This window comes from Pyrus communis, chromosome 11, assembly GCF_041283825.1.
Source record: "Pyrus communis isolate YQ-2024b chromosome 11, ASM4128382v1, whole genome shotgun sequence".
In the NCBI taxonomy this organism is placed as follows: domain Eukaryota; kingdom Viridiplantae; phylum Streptophyta; class Magnoliopsida; order Rosales; family Rosaceae; genus Pyrus; species Pyrus communis.
In genome coordinates, this window is record NC_142575.1 from 2710535 (window position 1) to 2733364 (window position 22830).

General features: G+C 38.4%; 3 protein-coding genes across 3 annotated transcripts; 2 read left to right on the forward strand and 1 right to left on the reverse strand.

The window, feature by feature from the left end:
- Window positions 1-4478: 4478 nt before the first annotated feature.
- Window positions 4479-9267, reverse strand: LOC137742582 (putative galactinol--sucrose galactosyltransferase 1). The gene is made up of 13 exons (XM_068482491.2): window positions 8717-9267; window positions 7706-7965; window positions 7512-7602; window positions 7183-7231; window positions 6996-7087; window positions 6810-6917; window positions 6588-6722; window positions 6090-6500; window positions 5836-5977; window positions 5673-5740; window positions 5432-5566; window positions 5133-5350; window positions 4479-5037 (listed from the first exon to the last, which is right to left on the reverse strand). Exons 1-13 carry the CDS (start codon window positions 8905-8907, stop codon window positions 4664-4666), a joined length of 2274 nt encoding a protein of 757 aa, XP_068338592.2. The 5' UTR covers window positions 8908-9267; the 3' UTR covers window positions 4479-4663.
- Window positions 9268-9755: 488 nt separating this feature from the next.
- Window positions 9756-11269, forward strand: LOC148692676 (uncharacterized). The gene is made up of 2 exons (XM_088679040.1): window positions 9756-10881; window positions 11193-11269. Exons 1-2 carry the CDS (start codon window positions 9756-9758, stop codon window positions 11228-11230), a joined length of 1164 nt encoding a protein of 387 aa, XP_088535166.1. The 3' UTR covers window positions 11231-11269.
- A 10813-nt stretch (window positions 11270-22082) lies between these two features.
- LOC137743214 (glycine-rich protein / oleosin) lies at window positions 22083-22830 on the forward strand. The gene has a single exon (XM_068483097.2). The coding sequence runs from the start codon at window positions 22135-22137 to the stop codon at window positions 22585-22587; it is 453 nt and encodes a 150-aa protein (XP_068339198.2). The 5' UTR covers window positions 22083-22134; the 3' UTR covers window positions 22588-22830.

Genomic DNA, 22830 nt, shown 5'->3' on the forward strand with positions numbered 1-22830 from the left:
CATTGTCAATTCAATTGGTGTTCGGGTATGGCAACTAAAGTTCTTGCTCAGATCGAAAGACAGCTTGTACTTGTCAAACTCAAGTAACCAGTTCTCAACTAAGTTCTTATTAACCCATTTTATTCGACTGCTTCATACAATGTAAGAAATTCAAACCGTTCAAATTTAATCATGTAGTCTGAATTTGTTGATCTGCGAGTTCCGAAAGTTGTGAGATTCCATGAGGATGTGAATTATATAAAGCAAGTATAGGAAGCGTGGCCCTACCGAATAGACAAGTGAAACGAGTCCTCTTTTTAACCACGTAGTTGAGATGATTTGCCACGCAAGGAAGGCTTCTAGAAACCCTTGTCTTGCTCGCTAAAATTGGGCCTTAAAACTGGGAAAAGGTTTTGGGGATCTTGAAGATTTTGTGATCGTGATCGTTTATTGTATATTATGCGGTCAATTTTCGTTAGGTACTATTTATATTTAATTTAAAATTTAAAATAATTTCTGATCGCACGATATACGATGAACGATCACGATCACATAATCTTCGAAATTCCCAGAAAAAAAAAACCGGCGAGAATCGTTTTCCCTAAAACTGTACTCTCTACGGCCTCTACACTCCTAAAATCCACACTGGCATTAAATAGTTGGTATTAGGCCATACCACCCTTCTAGAAGCCTTTCTCTTTTACCCAAAAAATTGGAAATAGTAAGAGAAAGAAAATGGAAATAATGAGATGGTAGTTGAAGGCTGAATGTATGATTAGATCAAACACGATGAAGACGAAAAAACGATATTTGTTATTACAAGCGATATTAATATTTTAAGTTGAAGGAGGAAGAAAATTTGAAACCTAGCGTACTTCAAGTTATCATGTTTGACATTTAATTCTTCGAAAAGAAAATGTTTGAACTTAGTAGTCTCCTTGCCATTAATTGAGATTTAGTATAACGAAAACACGATGGTACTGTTGGAAATGTGCCCTAAAACCAATCATATGATGATACTTTATGGACATTTCACATGTTAAACTAATCTAGTTTAATGTAAAGGGCAAAGATTATTGTTTGAGCCGTCTCATATAAATGTTATATGCTTAAACGATAAGTCCAAGGAATATGTGATTGGAAGAATGCGATCTAAAGAAGTTAGATTCATGAGACCATTCTTTCGTTGACACATCCTAAACGTTCCTGATCATAGGATTGTCAATTGGGCATTGATAGTCCGTTAAGATCAGTACGTGCTATGTCTTCTCTCAGGGAGAGTGACTAGTCTCGAGTCATTGGTGTGTGTGACATCAAGACAAGTACGTAGGTGCTCAATAGAGAATGAGTTCACTGAACACGATCAACGAAGAGTTCTCATATTCATGTCACATGAGAACTCATGGTTGGGATAATGCAAAGTAGTCCTTTGACCTGAGGCATCACAGTTGTCTTGTGGTTAGGTCCTTAATCTTTGATTATGTCAAAGTCACTCCATCAGGAGGGTGTCCACGGCATCGTCGGGGTTAAGCCACTTAGCCATGGAGGCAAGTGAATGCGCAACAAGGGATCTCTAACCTTCAAACTGTTTGAGGGAGAATACTCTATGATATGATTTAGAATCTCTGGCCAGAGTATGAATGAGATGTTGGAATGCGTTCCAAATCACATTCAAGGTAATCATATAAGCGCAAGACTCACATTGGATAGTAGACATGAATAAACTATCAAACCAAACAATGTGGTCAAGAGTATTGTATTAGAGAAAGACCGTATTGCATTTGTAATCCTAAAACTGAATAGGTTCTTCACCTCTTCTGATTAGCTTGGGTAACCATGACATGCTGCTAGGCGTCAACCATGGTTTGTGGAAGCCCTAAAAGTGTATTATCACTAACGGGAGAATTGAAAGTAAGTTTCAATTCACAATCGATTTGAAAGAGTTTGAATCGCCCACTGCCTCGCTAAAAGGAACCTAATGGATCGTACACCGTGTAAGGTAGAGATTGAAGATTCAACGGAGATGAGTAAGAATAATTAAATGGTTTAATTATTTATGGCAAGGATTAATTAATATGATTATTAATCAAACGAATAAGTTCGTTAAAAGACCACGGGATAGTTTTGGACCTTAAGGCCCAATGGGCTTCGAACGTCAAGTCCATTGACTTAAGTTGTATGACAACTTAATGAATAATGATTCACAAAGGCCCAAATAGCCCAATAAATCCCATATGGCCGGCCATTTAGAGGAGGGTAGTGAACTTGGCTTAATTGCAAGTTTGCCACTCCATTGTGAGGTGGTATAAAGACATCTTTATAGCCATTTCATCCTAAGGGTTTTCTTAGGAGTAAAGATGAGAACAAAACCTCCATTTGCTCTCAAAGAGGCCGGCCACCCTAGAGGAAAACGTCTAGCAATCTTACTTCCTCTAGGTCACTCATTTCTTCTACAATATGCCTTGGTGTGGAGACTTAGAGGTTCTCAATTTTGGGAACTTGGAGAAACCTTTTCATCCATCCAAATCCATGGATCTAAGATGCAAGGAATGAAGGCCCTCTCTTTGGGTGATTAGCCTTTGCTTATGCAAAGAGGAATCTACATAGGTATTGATTTCTCAACTCACTTTGTTTTGAGTTGAGTCTTGGTTCACCTATCTACTAGGCTTTGAAGTTCATGGGTTAAGTTTTGTTTTTGAGTGCATATAAACATGATTCCGCCTTTTAATTGTTAATTGCATGTTGTTGATGTTGCTCAAATGAACTTGTTTTTCACAAATCTTCCTTCAGGTACATTAAGTGTCATTATACCAATAAATGAACATTTGAAAAACAAACTTTTGCTCAACACTTGTACCGAGTTGTGTTCTCTGATCCACGGAAAAATCTCTCCCATTAACTTCTACATGAAGAGCTAAGAGCTTTTTGTTATTCTCAAATCCATGAATCCTCCTCATGAGACGTACAAGCTCTAGGTCTGTTGTCCCCTTTTGTGTCTTCTTTGTGCTCTAGGTGTGCTGTCCTCTTTTGCGTCTTTTTTGTGTCTTTTTACTAATATTTTGACACATGTTCTTTAACTTACCTTAGAGAAAACTATATTCATTTTTTTATTTAACATTTTAAAGTTAATAAAAAAAATCCGTAATAATCAGACTGGTTGTTGGGTTAACAAGATGAGCAAATCCAAAATAAGATTCTTTGCTTTCTTCTTTGTGGCTCTACAACTTCCTTTCGAATATTTTACTGATAATCAAGATGCTCGACACTCTTGTACAATTGATCAATACATCCTTTCAAAGAGCCAATCTGATCTTTTATTAACTTTTAGATGTTAAATAAATAAAAAAAACCGAGTTATCTCTGAATTAAGTTAGATGACACATGTTGAAATATTAGCAAGAAGACACAAAGGAGACACAAAAGGGAACTTCAAACCTAGAGCTCTTTCCTAATGCACCAATGGAGTCGGAGTTATAACTTGCTTTATACTTTCCGAGGATGGCGGACGCAGAGATCAAATCCGGATGATGTTTTTTACATGAAGCAAACCCTAATCCAAAAACTTCTTTGAGAATACATCGATCGATCCACTCATGTATGAGACATAGGAGGATTTATGGATTAGAGAGAAACAAAGGAGACACACAATATGGGACAGCAGACATAGAGCCAGACAAGAATTACATACAGAATCTCTGCCGAGACAAGACAGTAGTATAAGTCCAACGAGCAAGTTACCATATGAAGGGTGAAGACTCTTTACTTTTGCTGCCCCAAGAACCCACATTGTCGATTCAGCTGGTGGTTCGGGCATGGCAACTAAAATTCTTGCTTCGGATCGAGGACAGTTCTCATCCGAGAGAGGAGGGAGCCTGCCGGTGAATTTTCAGTCAGTCATAGGAAGGCCAGATCGTGTTAGGCATGTAGCAATGCCAAGTATCACCATACTAAACACCCATAATGCAAAACCGATCGAGAAGCCAATAGCCAACCATTTTCGGAGCATGAGGTCCTCCATTTACACTGAACGCTTATGATGCAATTGTCATGGAAAATGAAGTTTATTTGTTTGGTACAGCATCGTCATTAGAATTCAATTCCTACTACTTCATAAGAATGTAGGTGTTCATTATTTTCACGCAACGAACGACTGCTCGTTCCAAAGGAACATCCTTAACCGAAACCCAAAACTTCCCCAACTCAACGTTCCATATTCACTAACGATCCGATCCTAAGTCTGAAGCATCGAAGTATAATAAAACGTGTGGAGAGAGGAAGGAACTTCGAGCAAAGATCGTAAGGCATCCACGCATCAAAAAGACGGTGTCATTCCACTCAGATTGTACAGTGCCCTTTGTGATTGTCCTTCACAAGAAGCAACGCTGCTACTCAGCTCCGCCTAGCAGACTTTCCACATCACAAACATTGGGCAAACATCCAAGCAAGCAAACATTCCATGTCAAGATTCAAACTATCGAAATAATACTAACGGTCACACATTTGACTAGTTAAATAGAAGCTTTCATTTCTCTCCCAATTTCACGAATACAAACTACAAGCCACGATGCAGACAATAACAGCAGTCTGCATTTTCCTTCCAATTTTAGTTACTTCAACGACAAGGTACACCGCTTCCTTCTACACACCTACACAACATTCTAATACAACACTTGTAATTTATACCTTAAAACTCGATGATGATGTCCCAAAGGTGCAGTTCTTTCTCTGGCACCCTCAAATCAGTGGTGAGTAAACCAGACGTGTCTTCATATCCAAACTCAGTTTCCTCCGAATCAACTGTTATCCTCTTGGGTCGAGCTGATGAGTAGGCTCCAAATGTGCCACATCCACGAGCTTTCACCACAACTGTTGTGCTTGTGTTAGGTTCATCATATTCTTTTATGGCTCCCCCAGAGTTCAACATCTTGATTAGGCCTATAGGAGCAAATTTTACGCCGCTGGACAGTTCCTTGACAGGAACCACTGTGAAGACTTCATATTCCCGGGTTTTTAATGTTATTGTCATGGATGCATCCTTGGGAAGATAAGACACCCCTCCTGAAAATTTAAATCAATAGAATTTGTTAACACTCTAAATAGTATGGTCTACTAGTAAAGCGTCAAGACTACAACAAATCAAATGCTAAACTTACCACCAAGATGAGAAAATACGACAACATCCCCAGACCATTTCTCATCTGCAACCTTGGGCAGATAATCAACATCTTTAGCCCGAATAACCCCGGTAATTGTGCCTGGTTCCAGGTCGTGGATGAGGTTCGTCTTTCCAACCTTACACCACCCAGCTCCCTGGCAATTGAAGACCCCCACAACTCCAGTAACATCGTTCAGATTCCATATCTTCAGAAGACTGTAATAACATAATTTGGATTAGAAAACACACATTATTTGAAGAAACAAAACCACAAAAGATTGAGGTCCTTTTGCGAACCTTTTCCCATCTCGGGCAGGATCAGAAAATAAGCAATCTCTTGTTGGTCTTCCTGGAAGTTTGGCCCTCAAGATAGATCCATCAGGAAGTACGAGCTTCCTCAGAAGATCAAAGTCATGCTGCCCAGGCTTGTCACTGCATCATATATAAATAGCCCCCATATAAATTAGTCTCTGGTTTGATTATTTAATTTATTTCATATCAGAAGGAGAAGCTGGCAAGGACAAAAACAAATACATACCTAACATAAATTGCACATCCTCCGACTGCGCGAGCTGCTCCATGATATTCAGCCATTGGATGCAGGCTCTAACATCCAGAACAAATCCAAAATAAGAATCGAAAACTAAAACAAAATAGGAGAGTACATGAACCTCAAACTAATATCAGAGTTGGCTGCTTACTTGAAACATATCCCAATCCGGCTGCATAAACTCCCCAAGGAAAACAGTGTTGTAAGCAACTGATGCGATATGAATTGTATGCGACGCTGGATCTCTAGGCCAGAAATCATCTGATGCCCTTATAACAGCTGTACGCTTCACGCTAGCAAATTCAAGGTCACACCAAATCATTAATGTTGAGAATTCATACAAAAAAATTCAAGGTCTTACGAAATCAGTAATATTGCACACACAAATATGAAATAGATTTTTACCTGTATAAAGCATCTGTATTGTGACTCATACAAGAAATAATTTCGTTGTTAGGAAAGTTTCTAGCGATAGACGCTTCCAATGCTTGATGGTATTTTCTCGTAAGTTTTACCCTTCCACCATGGCCTGCCCCTAGGGTCTCAAGAATGTTCTGAACATCAACTTTGACTCCATCTATACCAGCTGATGCGAGATAAGAGTGCAGTTCATCATAAAAGTTGAAAATTTTATCGGGGTTCACAAGGCCGAGCCCATTTATGGTAATATTTTTCAAGGCAAAGCAATCCTCATTAGACTCAACCCCTGGAGATGAAATTGGGTAGGCCAACTTTGAATCGTAGTGTTCCATTTCAGCAACACCAGGTCTAACACCTCCCCAATATCCAGTTATGGCATGCCACACATAAGCATATCTGCAAGTTCGAAAAACAAACATAAGTACTTCCTAATAAACTAAATGGTTGTGACAACCAAATGTCAGAAAATACAATAAGACTTACTTCAAAGCGTATTTTTCTTTAATTTCGGTAACAATGTGGCGAAGCCCCAAAGCAGGATCCTCTACCCTCTGACCCTCTTTACCATCTTTCTGAAATTTGTGGTTCTCTTTGATATGTGTTAACCTATTTGCAAAGCTGCAAGAAAAGAACAGAAATATTAATATAACGAAATCTGTAAGGTGAGACAACGTGAAACGAGAGTACTTTGGACCAAGTGCTCACTTTGCTGTGTTATCAGCTATGTATGGAACACCAGAAGAATCCATGTCGACTGACTGCCATCCGTCATCAAGAATAACAAACTTTGGAGGGGCTCCACCACTTTCTAGGCTGCAAAAAACACTTGTTACTGTCTCTGTAATGCTAATGTCGAGTATTCAAAAGCATCCATAACGAGAATATCAGTACCTCTGCAATCCTTGCTTCAGGCCTTCTGAAGTCACGTTGGTGTAGAAAGCATCCCATGTACACCAGCCAAACCAGTTCAACATGTCTGGCATCTGAAACATAATGCATATTCACTTAGAGATGATCGAATTGAGGGAAAAGAAAGGGCGAGTTCAATTTACAAGAACTGCGAAAAAGATTACGTTACCTTCTTTCTCTCACGATGAGAAAATGTCTGCAAATGTTTCTCCACAGTCCTGTGTACAGTTAAAGTTACAACTAAGTCAATCGTATACACATTCACAAATAAATGTTGCCAAGAAAGAGTGGCAGTCCCAATTCAATTTTATTTTCGACTTCAACGAGGAATCTCTATCAGAACTTCAATATCTTCGTTTATCCTAAACTAAAAGCATGGCGATCTAATTCCTTTCTACCATTTTCAACAAAAAATTTAATTGAACATTTTCACAAAGTGACGAGCAGAAACCAAAGAATATATTAGCAAGCATGCAATTTATTAACTCTTCAACTTACTTCACAGAATCTGTGATGACATCGAAGGGGTCTGATCCGGCTCCAACGAAAACCAAATGACTACCCTCAAACCCATCAACAGCAGGATCTCCTACAAAACGCAGATTTTTTATCATTTCAAAACCAACCAAAATTACTTCTAACAGACCAAAATACATATGAAATTTTTTTAAAACCTTTTCCTTTTGCCTTACCACTTTCTAGGCAGATTTCAATCTCATTACGTTCATTTCCTTGAAGAACAGCCCTGAAGTCCCCTTCGAGAATCGGTAAGAAAACTGTATAAGCTGCAGATTGATCCGCTCCATCATTGCTTCCTTCACCAAAATGAGACTCATCCTTCGTTTCCACGATCAAAAACTGAGTCTCAAAGGGAACATCTTGGCCACTATTGCCCATCCTCTGTGTCATCCACCATAATTTAAACCGGAAAACGCACATAAAACGCAATCCCCTGCACAAAAAGATCGATTACATCAAACATTCACGTAGGTTCAAGCCACAAATCCAAATTATGAATCTTAACCACATCACTAATCACAATTAGAAAATAGAAAAGACAAGATCCTAAAACTTACTAAAGTTTTAACAATTCATTAACATTAACACGGAATTAAGCCACAAATCTAAAAGTTGACACCTTTCCCACATCACTAATCACAATTAGATTTTATTATTAAATGACTTATATACATCAACATAGAATCAACTAATTAACCGAAAAGTATATGTTGAAGCCAAAAAATCCAAATTATGATACTTTCCCACTCTACAAATCACAATCAAAAAATTGAAAACAAAAGATCACGAAACTTACTTAAAGTTCCCAATTGCATTAACACAAAATTAAGCCACAAATCGAAAATATGACCTTTCCCACACCACTAATCACAATTTAAAAGTGAAAATAAAAGAACTTACTCAAATTTCCAATTGCGTTAACACATAATTAAGCCACAAATCTAAAATATGACCCCTTTCGCCATCACTAATCACAATTTAAAAGTGAAAACAAAAGAAGTCACTCAAATTTCCCAATTGCATTCACACATAATTAAGCCACACATCCAAAGAATGACCTTTCCCACACCACTAATCACAATTTAAAAGGTAAAAAAAAAAAAAAACAAGATCGTACTTAACGATTAACACGTCGAAAATCACGATTAAAAAGGTGAAAAAGAAGGAAAAAATGAAAAACTTACTCAAGTTTGCCAATCGGAAAGACCCTGCGGCTACCAGTGTGATCAGATTGGACACCAATGAAAGCACCATTGGCCAATGCACCCCCACATGCCGGAGTAACCACAACGTTGTCATGAACCTCAGACAACACTTTGTTCCCCAACACCACCAAGTTCCCATCCTCCACAGAAATCCCTGCCCCAACCGTCATCTTTGCTCTTCCTCCGCCGCAAAAAGTCCACCAAAAACACCAACTACAACTCCAAAGTTCGAGTGAAACAAGAACACCCCAACACCAGCAATGGAATTAAATTGCAGAGTCGGACACGAATACTGGAGAAAAATCTACGGAGAGGTATTTATAGCATAAATTATAAACTGTCGCAATTAATTGTTGAGTTATGCAAATTTGAATTTTGCAATCCAGGGACTCCGTGGAAATCGGGGAAAAAATGACACTTTCCTCAGATATTTGTTCAAACGTAAACAAAAATATCTTTGTGTTGGCGGGAGAGCGATATATCTGGGATTTGTTGCATGTACCGTGTTGCCACGTATTTCAATCATATGTATTTTCGAAGCATATTAAATCATTGAGTTGTATTATTGTTGTCGACTGTTGAGAGAACTTGCCATGTGACTTGGACAGAAGGAATACTGCATTATTCCTTGTCAGACAGCACGCCACCTTTACAGCAGAAAGAACCCATGCTCTGATGTGTTGCAGCATGGGCAGCGCCACCTTTTACAATATTTGTTTATTACATGCAATTGTTTAAATGCATGCGTGTATGTAAGATGTATATAAAAACATCAACTGCTATTACAGTAGTTACCAAGAATAATACAACAGAAATATTAAACTTAATATGGTATCAGAGCTTAGGCAATCCTTTGCTCTGCTCTGCCTTCACTCTTCCGCTGCTATACTGTGATCTGTTACTGCAGCAACCAGTGCACTGCAAACTGCACACTCGCAGAAGAACATACACAGCCATTAAGCACAGCCGCAGAGCACAGCCAAGCACAGCCACTGCACAGTGCACACTGCCTGCCGACATGGCAACTGATTCTTCCAGCAAACACACCAAATACGAAGATCCCAGCGATCCTCTTTATCTTCATCACTCTGATCAACCTGGAGCGATCCTCGTCACACACCCTTTGAATGACGAAAATTACTCCACTTGGAGCCGAGCCATGGTCATGGCCCTCAATGCCAAGAACAAGGAAGGATTCATCAATGGATCCATTAAAAGGCCCGAGTCTGCATCCACAAGTGAATTCCAACAGTGGACTCGTTGCAACAACCTCGTGAAATCCTGGCTGCTCAACTCTGTCTCGAAAGATATCGGAGCAAGTGTCATCTACAACAATGTTGCAGCTGATATTTGGAATGAGTTGAAGGAACGTTTCTCTCACACAAACAGTGTACATCTCTTCCATATTGAACAAGAGATACATGGAAGTGTTCAAGGAAATTTGAACATTGGTGCATATTATACCAAACTGAAAAGTTTTTGGGATGAACGTGATGCCATGTGCACTCTCCCAACCTGTGCATGTGGAGCTGCAAAAGAATTAATGCAGTTTCAGCAAAGTCAGAAAACCATGAAGTTTCTCATGGGCCTCAATGAATCCTACGCTGCGGTTCGTGGGCAACTTTTACTTATGGATCCCCTCCCTGTTGTCAACAAAGCTTTCTCACTTATTATTCAAGATGAGAAGCAAAGAACAGTTTCAATACATGCTCCTGGAAGGTCCTCAGTCACCGACACTGCAGCTTTCGCCGTGCGGGATAACATGCGCAACTTTGGTAGGAATTTTTCTCCAAGAAATTCCCATCTAAAATGTGGTCGTTGTGATGCAACTGGACACACTTCAGATACCTGTCGTGCACACCTCAAGTGCGACTATTGTAATTGGAAAGGTCACACCATTGATCAATGCCGCAAAATGAAAAAGGCGAAAGACAACAGCAATAGGGGAGATTATCAGGATCGCAGGGGTTCCAATTCCAAGGCTAATCATGTTGATACCCAGCCAACGCCTCCAGCAACATTTTCTTCGTCCTACAGCCTCACTTCCGAGCAATATCACAATCTGCTTGCACTCCTTGATAAGAGTCAATCCAACTCCACATCTAATCATGTCGGTACCACCTCTACTATGAATAACTTGTCAGGTAGAGTTTTTTGTGCTTCTGCTCTCAATAAGGGAATGGACTGGATTTTCGATACAGGCGCCACAGATCACATGGTCTGCTCACCAAGCTTAATGACCACAAGTGTTCCGGTATACAATCGACAAGTGCACTTACCCAATCATGCACTTGCCGATGTCACACATATTGGCACAGTTCATCTCTCGAATGATCTCACCCTTCACAACGTGCTTTGTGTTCCATCATTTAAACTGAATTTAATTTCTGTCAGCAAACTTACTAATACCTCATCTTGCTTTGTCATCTTCACTGATAAAATGTGTCTACTTCAGGGCCAACGATCGGGGAAGATGATTGGGACGGGAACTGAACGAGAAGGACTCTACTACCTTGATAATGTGATGAAAACCAGGTGCAATTCAACGTCAATTTTTGCCTCTCCTTCCCAGCTTTGGCATCAACGCCTTGGCCATCTTTCCAACAAGACCTTACGGCATCTCTCTACTTGCATTAAAAATTTGAATTTTTGTAGCATTGATGATTGTTTGATCTGTCCATTAGCCAAACAAACACGTGCCCCTTTTCCTTTGAGTTCTATCACCACAAAAGCTCCTTTTGAGTTAATTCATGTTGACATTTGGGGAGGTTACCATGTTCCCACTATCACAGGGGCACAATATTTCTTAACTATTGTGGATGATTTCTCAAGATGCACATGGGTTTATTTAATGAATCACAAATCAGATGCACGATCTTATCTCATCACTTTCATCCACCTTGTTGAAACACAATTTTCCACACGAGTCAAGGTTCTTCGTAGTGATAACGGTCCAGAATTTTTTATGACCCAATTTTTTTCAGATAAGGGGATTCTCCATCAAACAAGTTGTGTCTCTACTCCCCAACAAAATGGGGTAGCAGAGCGCAAACACCGCCACTTACTCAATGTTGCTAGAGCCTTACTTTTTCAATCTCATCTTCCTAAGAAATTTTGGGGTGATGCTATCCTCACTGCCACTTATCTCATAAATCGGACTCCCACTCCTCTTCTTCAAAGCAAATCACCCTATGAAATACTTCACCACAAACAGCCAGCGTATGCCCATTTACGAGTGTTTGGTTGCTTATGTTTTTCTTCCACCCACCACCATCGTCCCACAAAATTTGATGCAAGAGCCACACAGTGTCTTTTTCTTGGGTATCCATATGGCACAAAGGGATATCGAGTTTACGACCTTCACACGGGTAAAATCTTTATCTCCCGTGATGTTATTTTCCATGAACATGTGTTCCCTTTTTCATCTTCTGCTGCAGTTTCACCACTTGTGTTTCCACATACTCAAGATACTGCCTATGATGATCCCATCATTCATCCGTCCATTCTACCGGAGCAGGATTCCATCGATCCATCCTCTTCTTCGCCGGTGAGTCCTGTTTCGGTTTCATCTCCTTTTCTTTCCACCTCACCACCTCGTCTTAAACGACCCACTCATGCACCTGGTTATCTTCAACAATATCACATCGACATCAACCTCCCTTCTCGGTCCGTCCCTTCATCTCACTCGGCGTTGACCAAAGTACCAGGTACTCCTTACCCTTTGTCTGATGTCCTCACATACGATCGTTTATCTGCTCGACATCGTGCTTTCACCACTTCCATTTCAGCTGCCACAGAACCCAGCTCATTCTCACAGGCTATACGCGACCCTCACTGGCGTTTCGCTATGGAAGAAGAACTGGCAGCCCTTGCTGCGAATAGGACATGGTCTCTGCAACCACTGCCCCCTGGCAAGAAGCCAGTTGGATGTAAATGGGTTTACAAAATCAAATTTCGCTCCGATGGATCCATTGAGCGATATAAAGCACGCTTGGTTGCCAAAGGTTATAGCCAAATTGAAGGCTTAGACTATCGAGAGACCTTTGCTCCGGTTGCAAAATTGACTACAGTTCGTCTACTCCTTGCTGTTGCCTCGGTCCAACAATGGCACCTCCACCAGCTTGATGTTAATAACGCTTTCCTCCATGGTGATCTTGAAGAAGATGTCTACATGTCCTTGCCTCCTGGTTTCGGACGAAAGGGGGAGACACGAGTTTGTAAACTTCATAAATCTTTGTATGGGCTTAAGCAAGCCTCTCGTCAATGGTTTATCAAACTCTCTTGTGCTCTTCGAAAGGCCGGTTATCAACAATCCAAGGCAGATTATTCATTGTTCGTCCGAAACCATGATGGTAAATTCACTGCCCTCCTTGTCTATGTTGATGATATTATCTTGGCAGGAAATAACATACAAGCAATTGAAGATACCAAGTCTTTTCTTATGAAGCAATTCAAGTTGAAAGACCTTGGCCAATTAAGATATTTCTTGGGCATTGAAATTGCTCGCTCTAGCAAGGGGATCACCCTCTCACAGCGAAAATATGCCCTTGAAATACTTGAGGATGCAGGTCATCTTGGCGCAAAACCAGCCACCTCTCCTATGGAGCAAAACTTATCACTCAGAAAGGACGAAGGACAATGTATTACTGATCCTTCCTCTTATCGACGACTTGTTGGGAGACTAATCTACCTGACAATCACGCGCCCTGATTTGGTGTATGCTGTCCATACTCTTAGTCAATTTATGGAGAAGCCTCGAACTCCACACTTGGAAGCAGCCCAGCGAGTCTTACGATACGTTAAGCACACACCAGGGCAAGGTATTTTTCTTTCTGCAAGAAGTCCAATTCAATTGAATGCTTTTTGTGATGCGGATTGGGCCAGATGTCGAGACACACGACGTTCTACCACCGGATACTGTGTATTTCTTGGAGAATCTTTGATCTCTTGGAAAAGCAAGAAACAAAATACCGTGTCACGTTCTAGTGCAGAGGCAGAGTATCGTTCAATGGCAGCAACTTGTTGTGAAGTCACTTGGTTGAAATCTGTTCTACAAGACTTGGGTATCAAACATAAACGTCCAGTCAAGCTATATTGTGATAATCAAGCGGCACTTCACATCGCTTCGAATCCGGTCTTTCACGAAAGAACCAAACACATAGAGATTGACTGCCACCTTGTACGAGAAAGGGTTCAAAGTGGAATGATCGAGACATCTCACATCTCAACCATGAAACAACCAGCCGACATCTTCACAAAGCCACTGAGCTTATACCAGTTTACGACTTTGCTTTGCAAGTTAGGAATAATCAACATTCATTCCAAACTTGAGGGGGAGTGTTGAGAGAACTTGCCATGTGACTTGGACAGAAGGAATACTGCATTATTCCTTGTCAGACAGCACGCCACCTTTACAGCAGAAAGAACCCATGCTCTGATGTGTTGCAGCATGGGCAGCGCCACCTTTTACAATATTTGTTTATTACATGCAATTGTTTAAATGCATGCGTGTATGTAAGATGTATATAAAAACATCAACTGCTATTACAGTAGTTACCAAGAATAATACAACAGAAATATTAAACTTAATATCGACTTCTATATTTTCGACAGACAAAGTTATACACCAGTCTTTCGATTAGTGGCCGTCAAATCTGTGGTCGGAATAAATACATAGTAATACTTGAGAAATTATTCAGTGTGCCACAACACTGAGTTTTTAACTAATTATATTATTACATTTGATGTACTGAATTGTATTTACGATTGAAAAATATCTTTGTATGCTGAATCAGAATGTTTTGTCATACATACACAGTGAAACATGTGATGTGTACAAGCGTAATGATATTTCAAGAAATAAAAAGACAAAGAAAAAGTTTGAGGTGTGACAATAATTCTTGGTTAACATAGTGGCACGTATCTACATCTTGTAATTTGGATGATTGATGAGTTTAGACTAAGGAGGATAATATATTAATATAATGAACATCTTATAATTTGGATGATTGATGAGTTTAGACTAATGAGTATAATATATTAATATAATGTAAGTGAATTCGTCATTCTAATTTGTGATTTTGAAGGTATTCTGAAGTTTGAATAACTTTGGTTTCAAGGTGGATGAGTTTTTATTACTTGAGCGATAGTTTAATTTAAGTTAAATTATAAGGTGAGGCGTTCGAACTTGAGTGTTAAGGAAAAACACAACTCTAACTATCTTTGAATGTCATTACAATATATTTATCAATGGGGTGTTGTACTAAGTACATGAATGTAGCCAAGACGAGTGAGGAAAAAGATGGATCAGTTCCGGCCTTTCTTTTGTTAATAATTAGGTGAGGTTCTAAGAACGAAAGAGGATGGGAAAGCTTCATACCCAAATGAGGAAAGACACAAGGGCGTTTAATTTCTACTATGACACTAAGGCTCCGCTTTGGTATTGGTTTTTTTATTTTTTGTCCTTCCTTCCTTCAAAAACTGCTTTTAAGTAATAAAAAATTGTTTGGTAAAAATATAATTTCTTACTTATTTTAAAAGTAATAACCTTTAGTCAACAATTTTTATAAAAAACGACGTTGAGCCTTTAATAAACATTTTAAATTCATGTAATAACCTTGTTAGCTTTTAAAAATGACATTATTTATTCTTCTACACACATTTTCTCCATCCGAGAACAAAGTGACCGCCACTACCTACCACTATAACCACTAACCTTACACCACCACTGTTAGTACCACCGAGGACGCTGCCAACCCCGCCGTTACCACTACCACCACCACTGCCACTACTAGTACCACCTCCAAAACCAAAACTGTAATACCCTAAAAATTTAAATATATGAATTAGATATTCATAATTATGAATATGTGGAGGAAATCCAAAATAAATCAATTTATGGTTATGAAAATTGAATTGAGAATTTGTAAAAATTTTGTTTCCGGAAATTATTATAATTTACATCGTAAAAATTTATTGATATGTAAAAAAGATGAAAAAGGCCCCTAGTTGGTTTAACGTAATTATATGAGGACGTATGTTATCCTCATATATTTCATCGTATTTCTTGATATATTTGAATAGAGGATGACCATATGAGCATGTAGGCGAAAATCGTTCGTGAAACGGAGTTTTAACAAAAGAGTTATTAACATATAACGTTAGGGACATTTTTGTAATTTACCCCTCATTTAGAAGGCTCTAGATTTTCTGGAGCAAAGAGATGTGCCACGTGTATGGCTGGGATGAAAGGAAAAGAAAAGAAAAGAGAGAGAGATGAATGGTTGTGATGGAAAAGAAAGAATAGAAACGAGGAAAGGTAGAAATGAAGGAAGGGAGGGTGGACCAATGGGAGGAGGGAGTCGGGAAGGGAAGAGAGAGAAAAGGGAAACACCAGATCACCCTAGACTCAATGACCTGACCTGGTTAGTCGACTACCACCATGGTTCAACTCTTGGTGAAGCAGGGAACAAAGCCCAAACAATTGTAGGGGCAGCGGAGCACCGGAGGTGACAGATCGAAGTCACCTATTTCTAGGGTTTCCGGGGGGTTTGAAGGAAATTGGAGTTTTTCCCGGCCAAATTGGACTTGGGCACATGTATAAAACTTGCTTTACTCATTGAAATCTTCATTTCTGTAAAATTTGAGAATTTTTTGAATTAGTTGAATTTTTCGACTAGTAGAGGCGGCCGGCAACCTCGTGTGGCGGAGTGTGGGCCGAGACCCCACCTGACCTTCCGAGGCTAAATTTGATACCCCAAATCCATATTTGACATTTGACTAAGCAATTCCGTTATTTGAGTATAATTTTGTTAAGATCTGCCACTTAATCATTATATGAATTGACGATCTGACCGTTGGATCGACACCAAACTTTAATACGTGATAGTACGTAATATATAAGGACCATAGGAACCTACAAACTGGGAATCCGATATACGAATTTTCTCGGATTGGATTTGTAAGTTCGTGAAAGAATTGAATTGTGATCCGATTGTGAAAGCTAATATTGGATATTTCCATTATTATATGATGAACTACGAAATGCTTGATCCCACTCAAGGGTACATAGGCAGTCTAACAGGGGTTAGATGCAGCCTTAAATAATTGAGATTAAATTTTTGTTGGAGATTTGAGGGAAGAAAGAAATTATGGTGATTTAATTGAAAATTAAAATCTTATGTTTTTGGTAAGTAAATTTTGGTTGTAGATTTTGTGAGTAATTAGGAAATTGAAATAAAGAATAAGGTTTAATGGTAGTAAAATAAACAAGAGTTTGAATTGGGCCTATCATTGGAATTATTTCCCGAAAATAAATATTTCGGGGCGGGGCGTTACAAAAACTGCCACCACAATCACAACTGCCACCACCTCCATGTTGTCGCTTTACCACCGTTGTTACCTCTGCACCCCAACCACCACATCTCTTCACCATGGTACTCCTAACATTGTCGTTGTCATCACCACTACCCCTGCCACCGCCACTGTCGTCATCGTCTCACCACCCACGACTACAACCACTATCCTTACCCCACTGCTGTCATCGTTTCCACCTCCACAACGAATGCCAATGCCACTGCCACCACCTCAATCTCCACCACTACTACCTCTACACCTTAACCACCACACTGTATTATTGGCACTACTACAACCACCACAATCATCACTATTACTGCTTTTCGCCACTGCTACCTCTAAACCTCAATCACCACACCCTGTTTTTGGCACCACCACCATAACCCATCATTGTCGCTGTCATCACCACTGCTGCCCCTACCATCACTATCATCACCACTAGCTTTACCATCATGTCCATTTTTTGTCATTATGTACGATTATATTACTTTATATTAAATTTTACCAAACGGTTTTACATTGTTTTTCATGCTCGCAACACTTCACAAGGTACAATTTATCAAATGCTCAGCTGCTTTATTTTATAGCTGATTATTCTTAAAGCACAACAGAAATAATTTTTTTTTAAAAGCATAACAATTGCAAATTGGCCCTAACCCTCCTTGTTTCTCGTCCTATTTGATGTTAATCTAAAACTACATTAATGAACCCCTCTTTGTCAACCAAAAGAGGATAAAAATACATCTTTATCTTCTATCACAACAAAAAGTTAAGGATAATATTGTAATTTCACAAAACAAAATTTTACTATTTTTTTAGGGAATTGTTATTAGCACTCCAAAAATCTCACTTTGCACTCCTAACTTTCTATAATTAGAAAGAAAAATACATTTGTGAGGAGTGTACAATGAGATTTTTGGAATGCTAATAACAATTCTCTTTTTTTAAACCTCACCTACATGTAAGTTTATCATCTCTATTTTTTTTTTAAAAACAATCTCCCTCCCTCTCTCCTCACTCCTATGTTCTCTCTCACTCTCTTCCTCTCTCCTTCAACTTTAACAACTAAAGTGAAAAATTTCACACACTTTATGTGTGAACATATACTAATATTGGTTAAAATAGTTGGAAAGGAGGCCTACAAAGGTCAAGGGTGTTTTTGAAAATCTACTTGGTAGGGTTCGTGGACGGGAAAGGAGAATCACTTGATTATTTTCTGAAACAAAAATCTACTCTATTATTGTGGATTTCCAATGACGTGACTTCCGGCATCACATGCACAGTAAGTTATTCTAACTTTGAAAAGTAGAAGAGAATTTTCTCAAAACAAAAAAGTAGAAGAAAAAAAAAAAATCAGAGAAAAGTAGAATAGACAAGTTATCCAATAAGCTCAACGTCACGTGAACCCTACCACGTGGAAAAGTAATAAGGGTTTCCACCCAATAATTTGGAAACAAATCATCAGGCATGGTTAGGTTATATGGAGAATGATTTGTATGAAATTGGTTTGCCGTCACGTGATCAAGGGTGGAGTCAAGTACAAGGTTTCCCTAGACTATAGTATAGGAAAAGTTTGGCTCTTCAAGCTTAAAAATATTAATTTTTAGGTTAATTTATGATTTTTAATTGTTATATTTCATATAAGAAATGAATTTTTTTTCATTAGTAAGCCTATTTTTAAGAATAATAAGAGGTAATAGATATTAAATAAACTCATCACTTTAACCAATATTATATTTAATAATAATAAATTAAAACTTTCATATCACAAATGGTTCCTTATTTTATTCACTTGAAAGCTTTGAAGGCTAAAAACCTAGAAAACATAGCATAAAATTACTACATTCAAGTTTTTACTATTATATAACTTTATGTAATAATAAATTAAAACTTTCATATCACAAATGGTTCCTTATTTTATTCACTTGAAAGCTTTGAAGGCTAAAAACCTAGAAAACATAGCATAAAATTACTACATTCAAGTTTTTACTATTATATAACTTTATGTAGGCAATGTAAGATTAAAAACTTGATTTCGTAGTAATAATTTTAGCTTAGCCCACCTACCGAATAATTTCTGGTTACGCCATTGCACGTGATGTATCTTGTTTAATAATATATTTTATTGTGCGTAAGTTTTTTTATGTATTATTAAATCGATATGTTACCAGACAGTGAATCAAGTACATATAAGTTACTATCGGATACACGAGTACTTAGATTTGTCGTGGCAACTTATCACTAGAATTTTGGAATTCATTTCATAAGTTCATAACCACACGCTTGGTTTTCTCCATAAGGAGTGACACGCCAACTGCCAAGCAGATTAAGGCCTGATTTGGTATTGAGGTGATTCTGAAAAAAAACTGGTATTAAAAAAAGCTGGGAGCTATTTTTGTGTTTGGTAAACATTCAGTTTCAGCTTTTTTTCACAGTTTTGGGTGAAAAAAAAGACAAAAACAAGAAGATGCAAAACCCAACTTTGAAAAACCAGCTTTTTTTCACATCTGTTTTACATAAAAGTTTACCAAACACTATAATACTGTTTTTTTTTTTTTTTTCAAAAGCACTTTTACAAAAAAGTTTACCAAACACCCTGCTACTTTATTTCACAACTGCTTATTCTCACAGCACAGCAGAAGCAACTTTTTTTTTCAAAGGATAGCAATACCAAACCAGCTCTAAGACTTGGCCAGTAGCTAGGCCAACAATAGAAATTAAGAGGTGCAATGCTAATTAATTAAGAGTAATGTTATTCATACCATGTTTTTGTACCACATTTTCATATCATCTTAAGTGACATTCGATGTGAACAACCACATCATTCGAATTAATCAGATTTTTAAATTTAGTTCATTATTTAATAAACTAATAATTAAGAAAAACTAGTTAATTAAATAATGATTGTGGTATACGAGAAGTCTTTCTCCTTCATTTTCTTTGGTTTTGCAAATTTTTCAAATGATGTGGCTGTCCACATCAAATGCCACCTAAGGTGGTATAGAAATGTGATATAAAAATATGGTATAAATAACATTACTCATTAATTAATGGATAATTAAGGAGGCCGATCGAAAATTGTGGGAGCAGGGTGGGGTTATGGTGAGTTCAGCTTCTTCCAATGTAACAAAGTAAACATTAAACTAGCTGCACAGATGTAAATTTTTCCTGCAGATTATGATCTTGTGATAGAGAAGGTTGAATTATGAACGTTAATGTTTCGAATATATCTCTCATTACTTTGATTTCTCGATTAAATTTCTATGATATTATGCATTATCTATCTTGGATTCGATGCTCAAATGAATCTTCAAAACAGAACTAATTAGATGTTAAAATTACTCTTCCAGTTTTCATCGAATTTAATTAGGCACCAAACGAGACTATTTAGAAGTGAAACAAAAAGCTCTTGGCTGCCGGAAGAGAATTGCTAGTTAAAGTGGTGGCGCATCCCCTCTACACCATGAGTTGTTTTTCTCTTTTCGAAGTATTTTTGTGACGCCCTGAATCGTATGGTTGCTTCCTTTTGCTGGTACGAGTCGGATAGCTCAAGAAGATACATTGGCTTGCTTGGCAGAATCTCTGCTGCCTAAACCCCAAGGGGGTCTGGGTTTTCGCAGCCTTAATGCTTTCAACAAGGGATTACTCGCTAAATAGGGCTGGAAATTAATCCAAGAGATCCCTTATTTTCACTGTTACACATTACTAAGTAAAGAACTATACCTTAACTATGACACTAATTTCATATTTGGTACGCCAGTTTTTGTTTGGTTTTGTTGTTTCTGAAAGTACCAAGCTCACTTAGAGTTTTCCTTCGACAAATAAGTCAATTTATAAATTAAGTGGTTATTGGAGAACATAGTCCCACAATATAATACACACTTAATATATGAAAAATTATAAACAATTAATATATGAGAGTTCTCACTCCTAATATTACGGTGAGCTTTTGTGATAAATCCAACATCGATTAAGTTAAAACGATAATCTTTGTGATGGACCTGCATGACCTTATATAAGTTTATCCGGATGGAGGATAGGCAATAGCATAATTACCATCGTGCACTTCTTCTCCAAACATCAGACACATATCCCCCTTTTCATTATATCTTCCATTGTCAACCAATTTATGACCCTGAAAATGGCTGACACGCTTATTTCCTTGAAGATGTGGAGGATGAGGCTCTCTTGAGGATGCACAGTGCAAAGGCGTGCTGGATGATTGAACACTGACATTTTGGAAAAACAAGTTGAGAAGCAAGAAACTGAAGGTGCAGCTACTACTTTTTCTAAGAAAGTAACTTTATCTATTTTCCCGGTTGTTGTCTCGGTCAACCGGGCAAATAGACTAATAGATAAGCAAGAAACTGATGGTGTAGCTGCTACTCTTTCTAAAAAGTAAGTTTATCTTGACATGCTCACTAATAATTTGATAATTTTTTGGGCGCTAATAATTTAATAATTAATAAAGAGTTTTAGAATAATTAACCAATTTTATTTATGCAAATTAACTTCTTTGCAGGTTATACAGGCATTCTCGTTGATTACCTCAAGTTACAGCCTTACAGGCACAATCTAATTGATCTCTTTCCATTCTTTCTCTGAAGAGGACGCTCGAGTTTTCTAAAACGACGTATTGCCAGATTAGTTACTTGTCATTTGTCAACAGAAATTAAGATCAATGTTTTGCCGACACATATCGATCGACAACTGCACAAAAAAGTTGTAGACCCTTTGTACTTCTTGTACGTAACAAGCTAAGGATTATCCATTTTCTTTTGGATGAGGCAAAACATCGATTGGTTTGTTCTTCTTTTTTGTTGGTATTACAGTAATCGCCAGCAAAGCCATGCATGCAGAACTACGTGTCGCACGCGTCGATTGCAACGTGTCCCACATGAACTGAAAACAGTTGCCACATAACAATAGATATCAAAATCTACACGTAAGCAAAACCCAGCTCCACCACCTCAATATAAAACCCCAACTTTTGCCACTTCAAAAACTCCCAGCGCAAAAAATATACAGATGCGAAGTAATATATGAAGCAGAGCAAAATGGAGATTCAGCATGGACAGCAGAAGCAGCAGCAGATGCAGCTGCAGACCTCAGGCACAAAAATGCTTGTGGCTGCTTTCACTGGCTTAGCAATCGGAGGGTCGCTTGTGGGGTTGATGGGGTTCAGCTTCTTGGCGTCGGTGACGCTGCTGGTTTTGAGCTCGCCGCTTCTGGTTATTTTCAGTCCACTGCTGTTTTTTGCTGGGTTTGTGTTTGTGGGAGCGTTGGTTGGGTTTACTGTGGCTGCAGCCATGGCTCTCGCAGGGATGACTACTTTAGGGTGGATTTTTCAGGAGCTTACTGGTAGACGGCTTTTGGGATCTGGCGGCGGAGACGGTGGTGGTATGGTGGAGAGATTGAAGGATGAAGGAAAAGATTGGGGTGGGTTTTTGCAGCATGGGAGTGAACAAGATCGCAGGGTTAGTAGTAGAGGCTGAACTTTGTGTACAAATAGTTGCGGCATACTTGTGTGTTCTAGTAACTCTAATGGTCTATCTTTCCCCGGTCTCTATCTTCGTGTATTAACATTATGTGGGGTTTGATGGTATATAACCCAAGTGTTTACACGAAGTTCAATATATATCCTTTTCTGTATCACTAAATTAAGTCACCAAGTTTAATATCCTTTTCTGTATCAATAAATTAAGTTAACTTGTTTGTCTTATAACAAGAGGATCAAA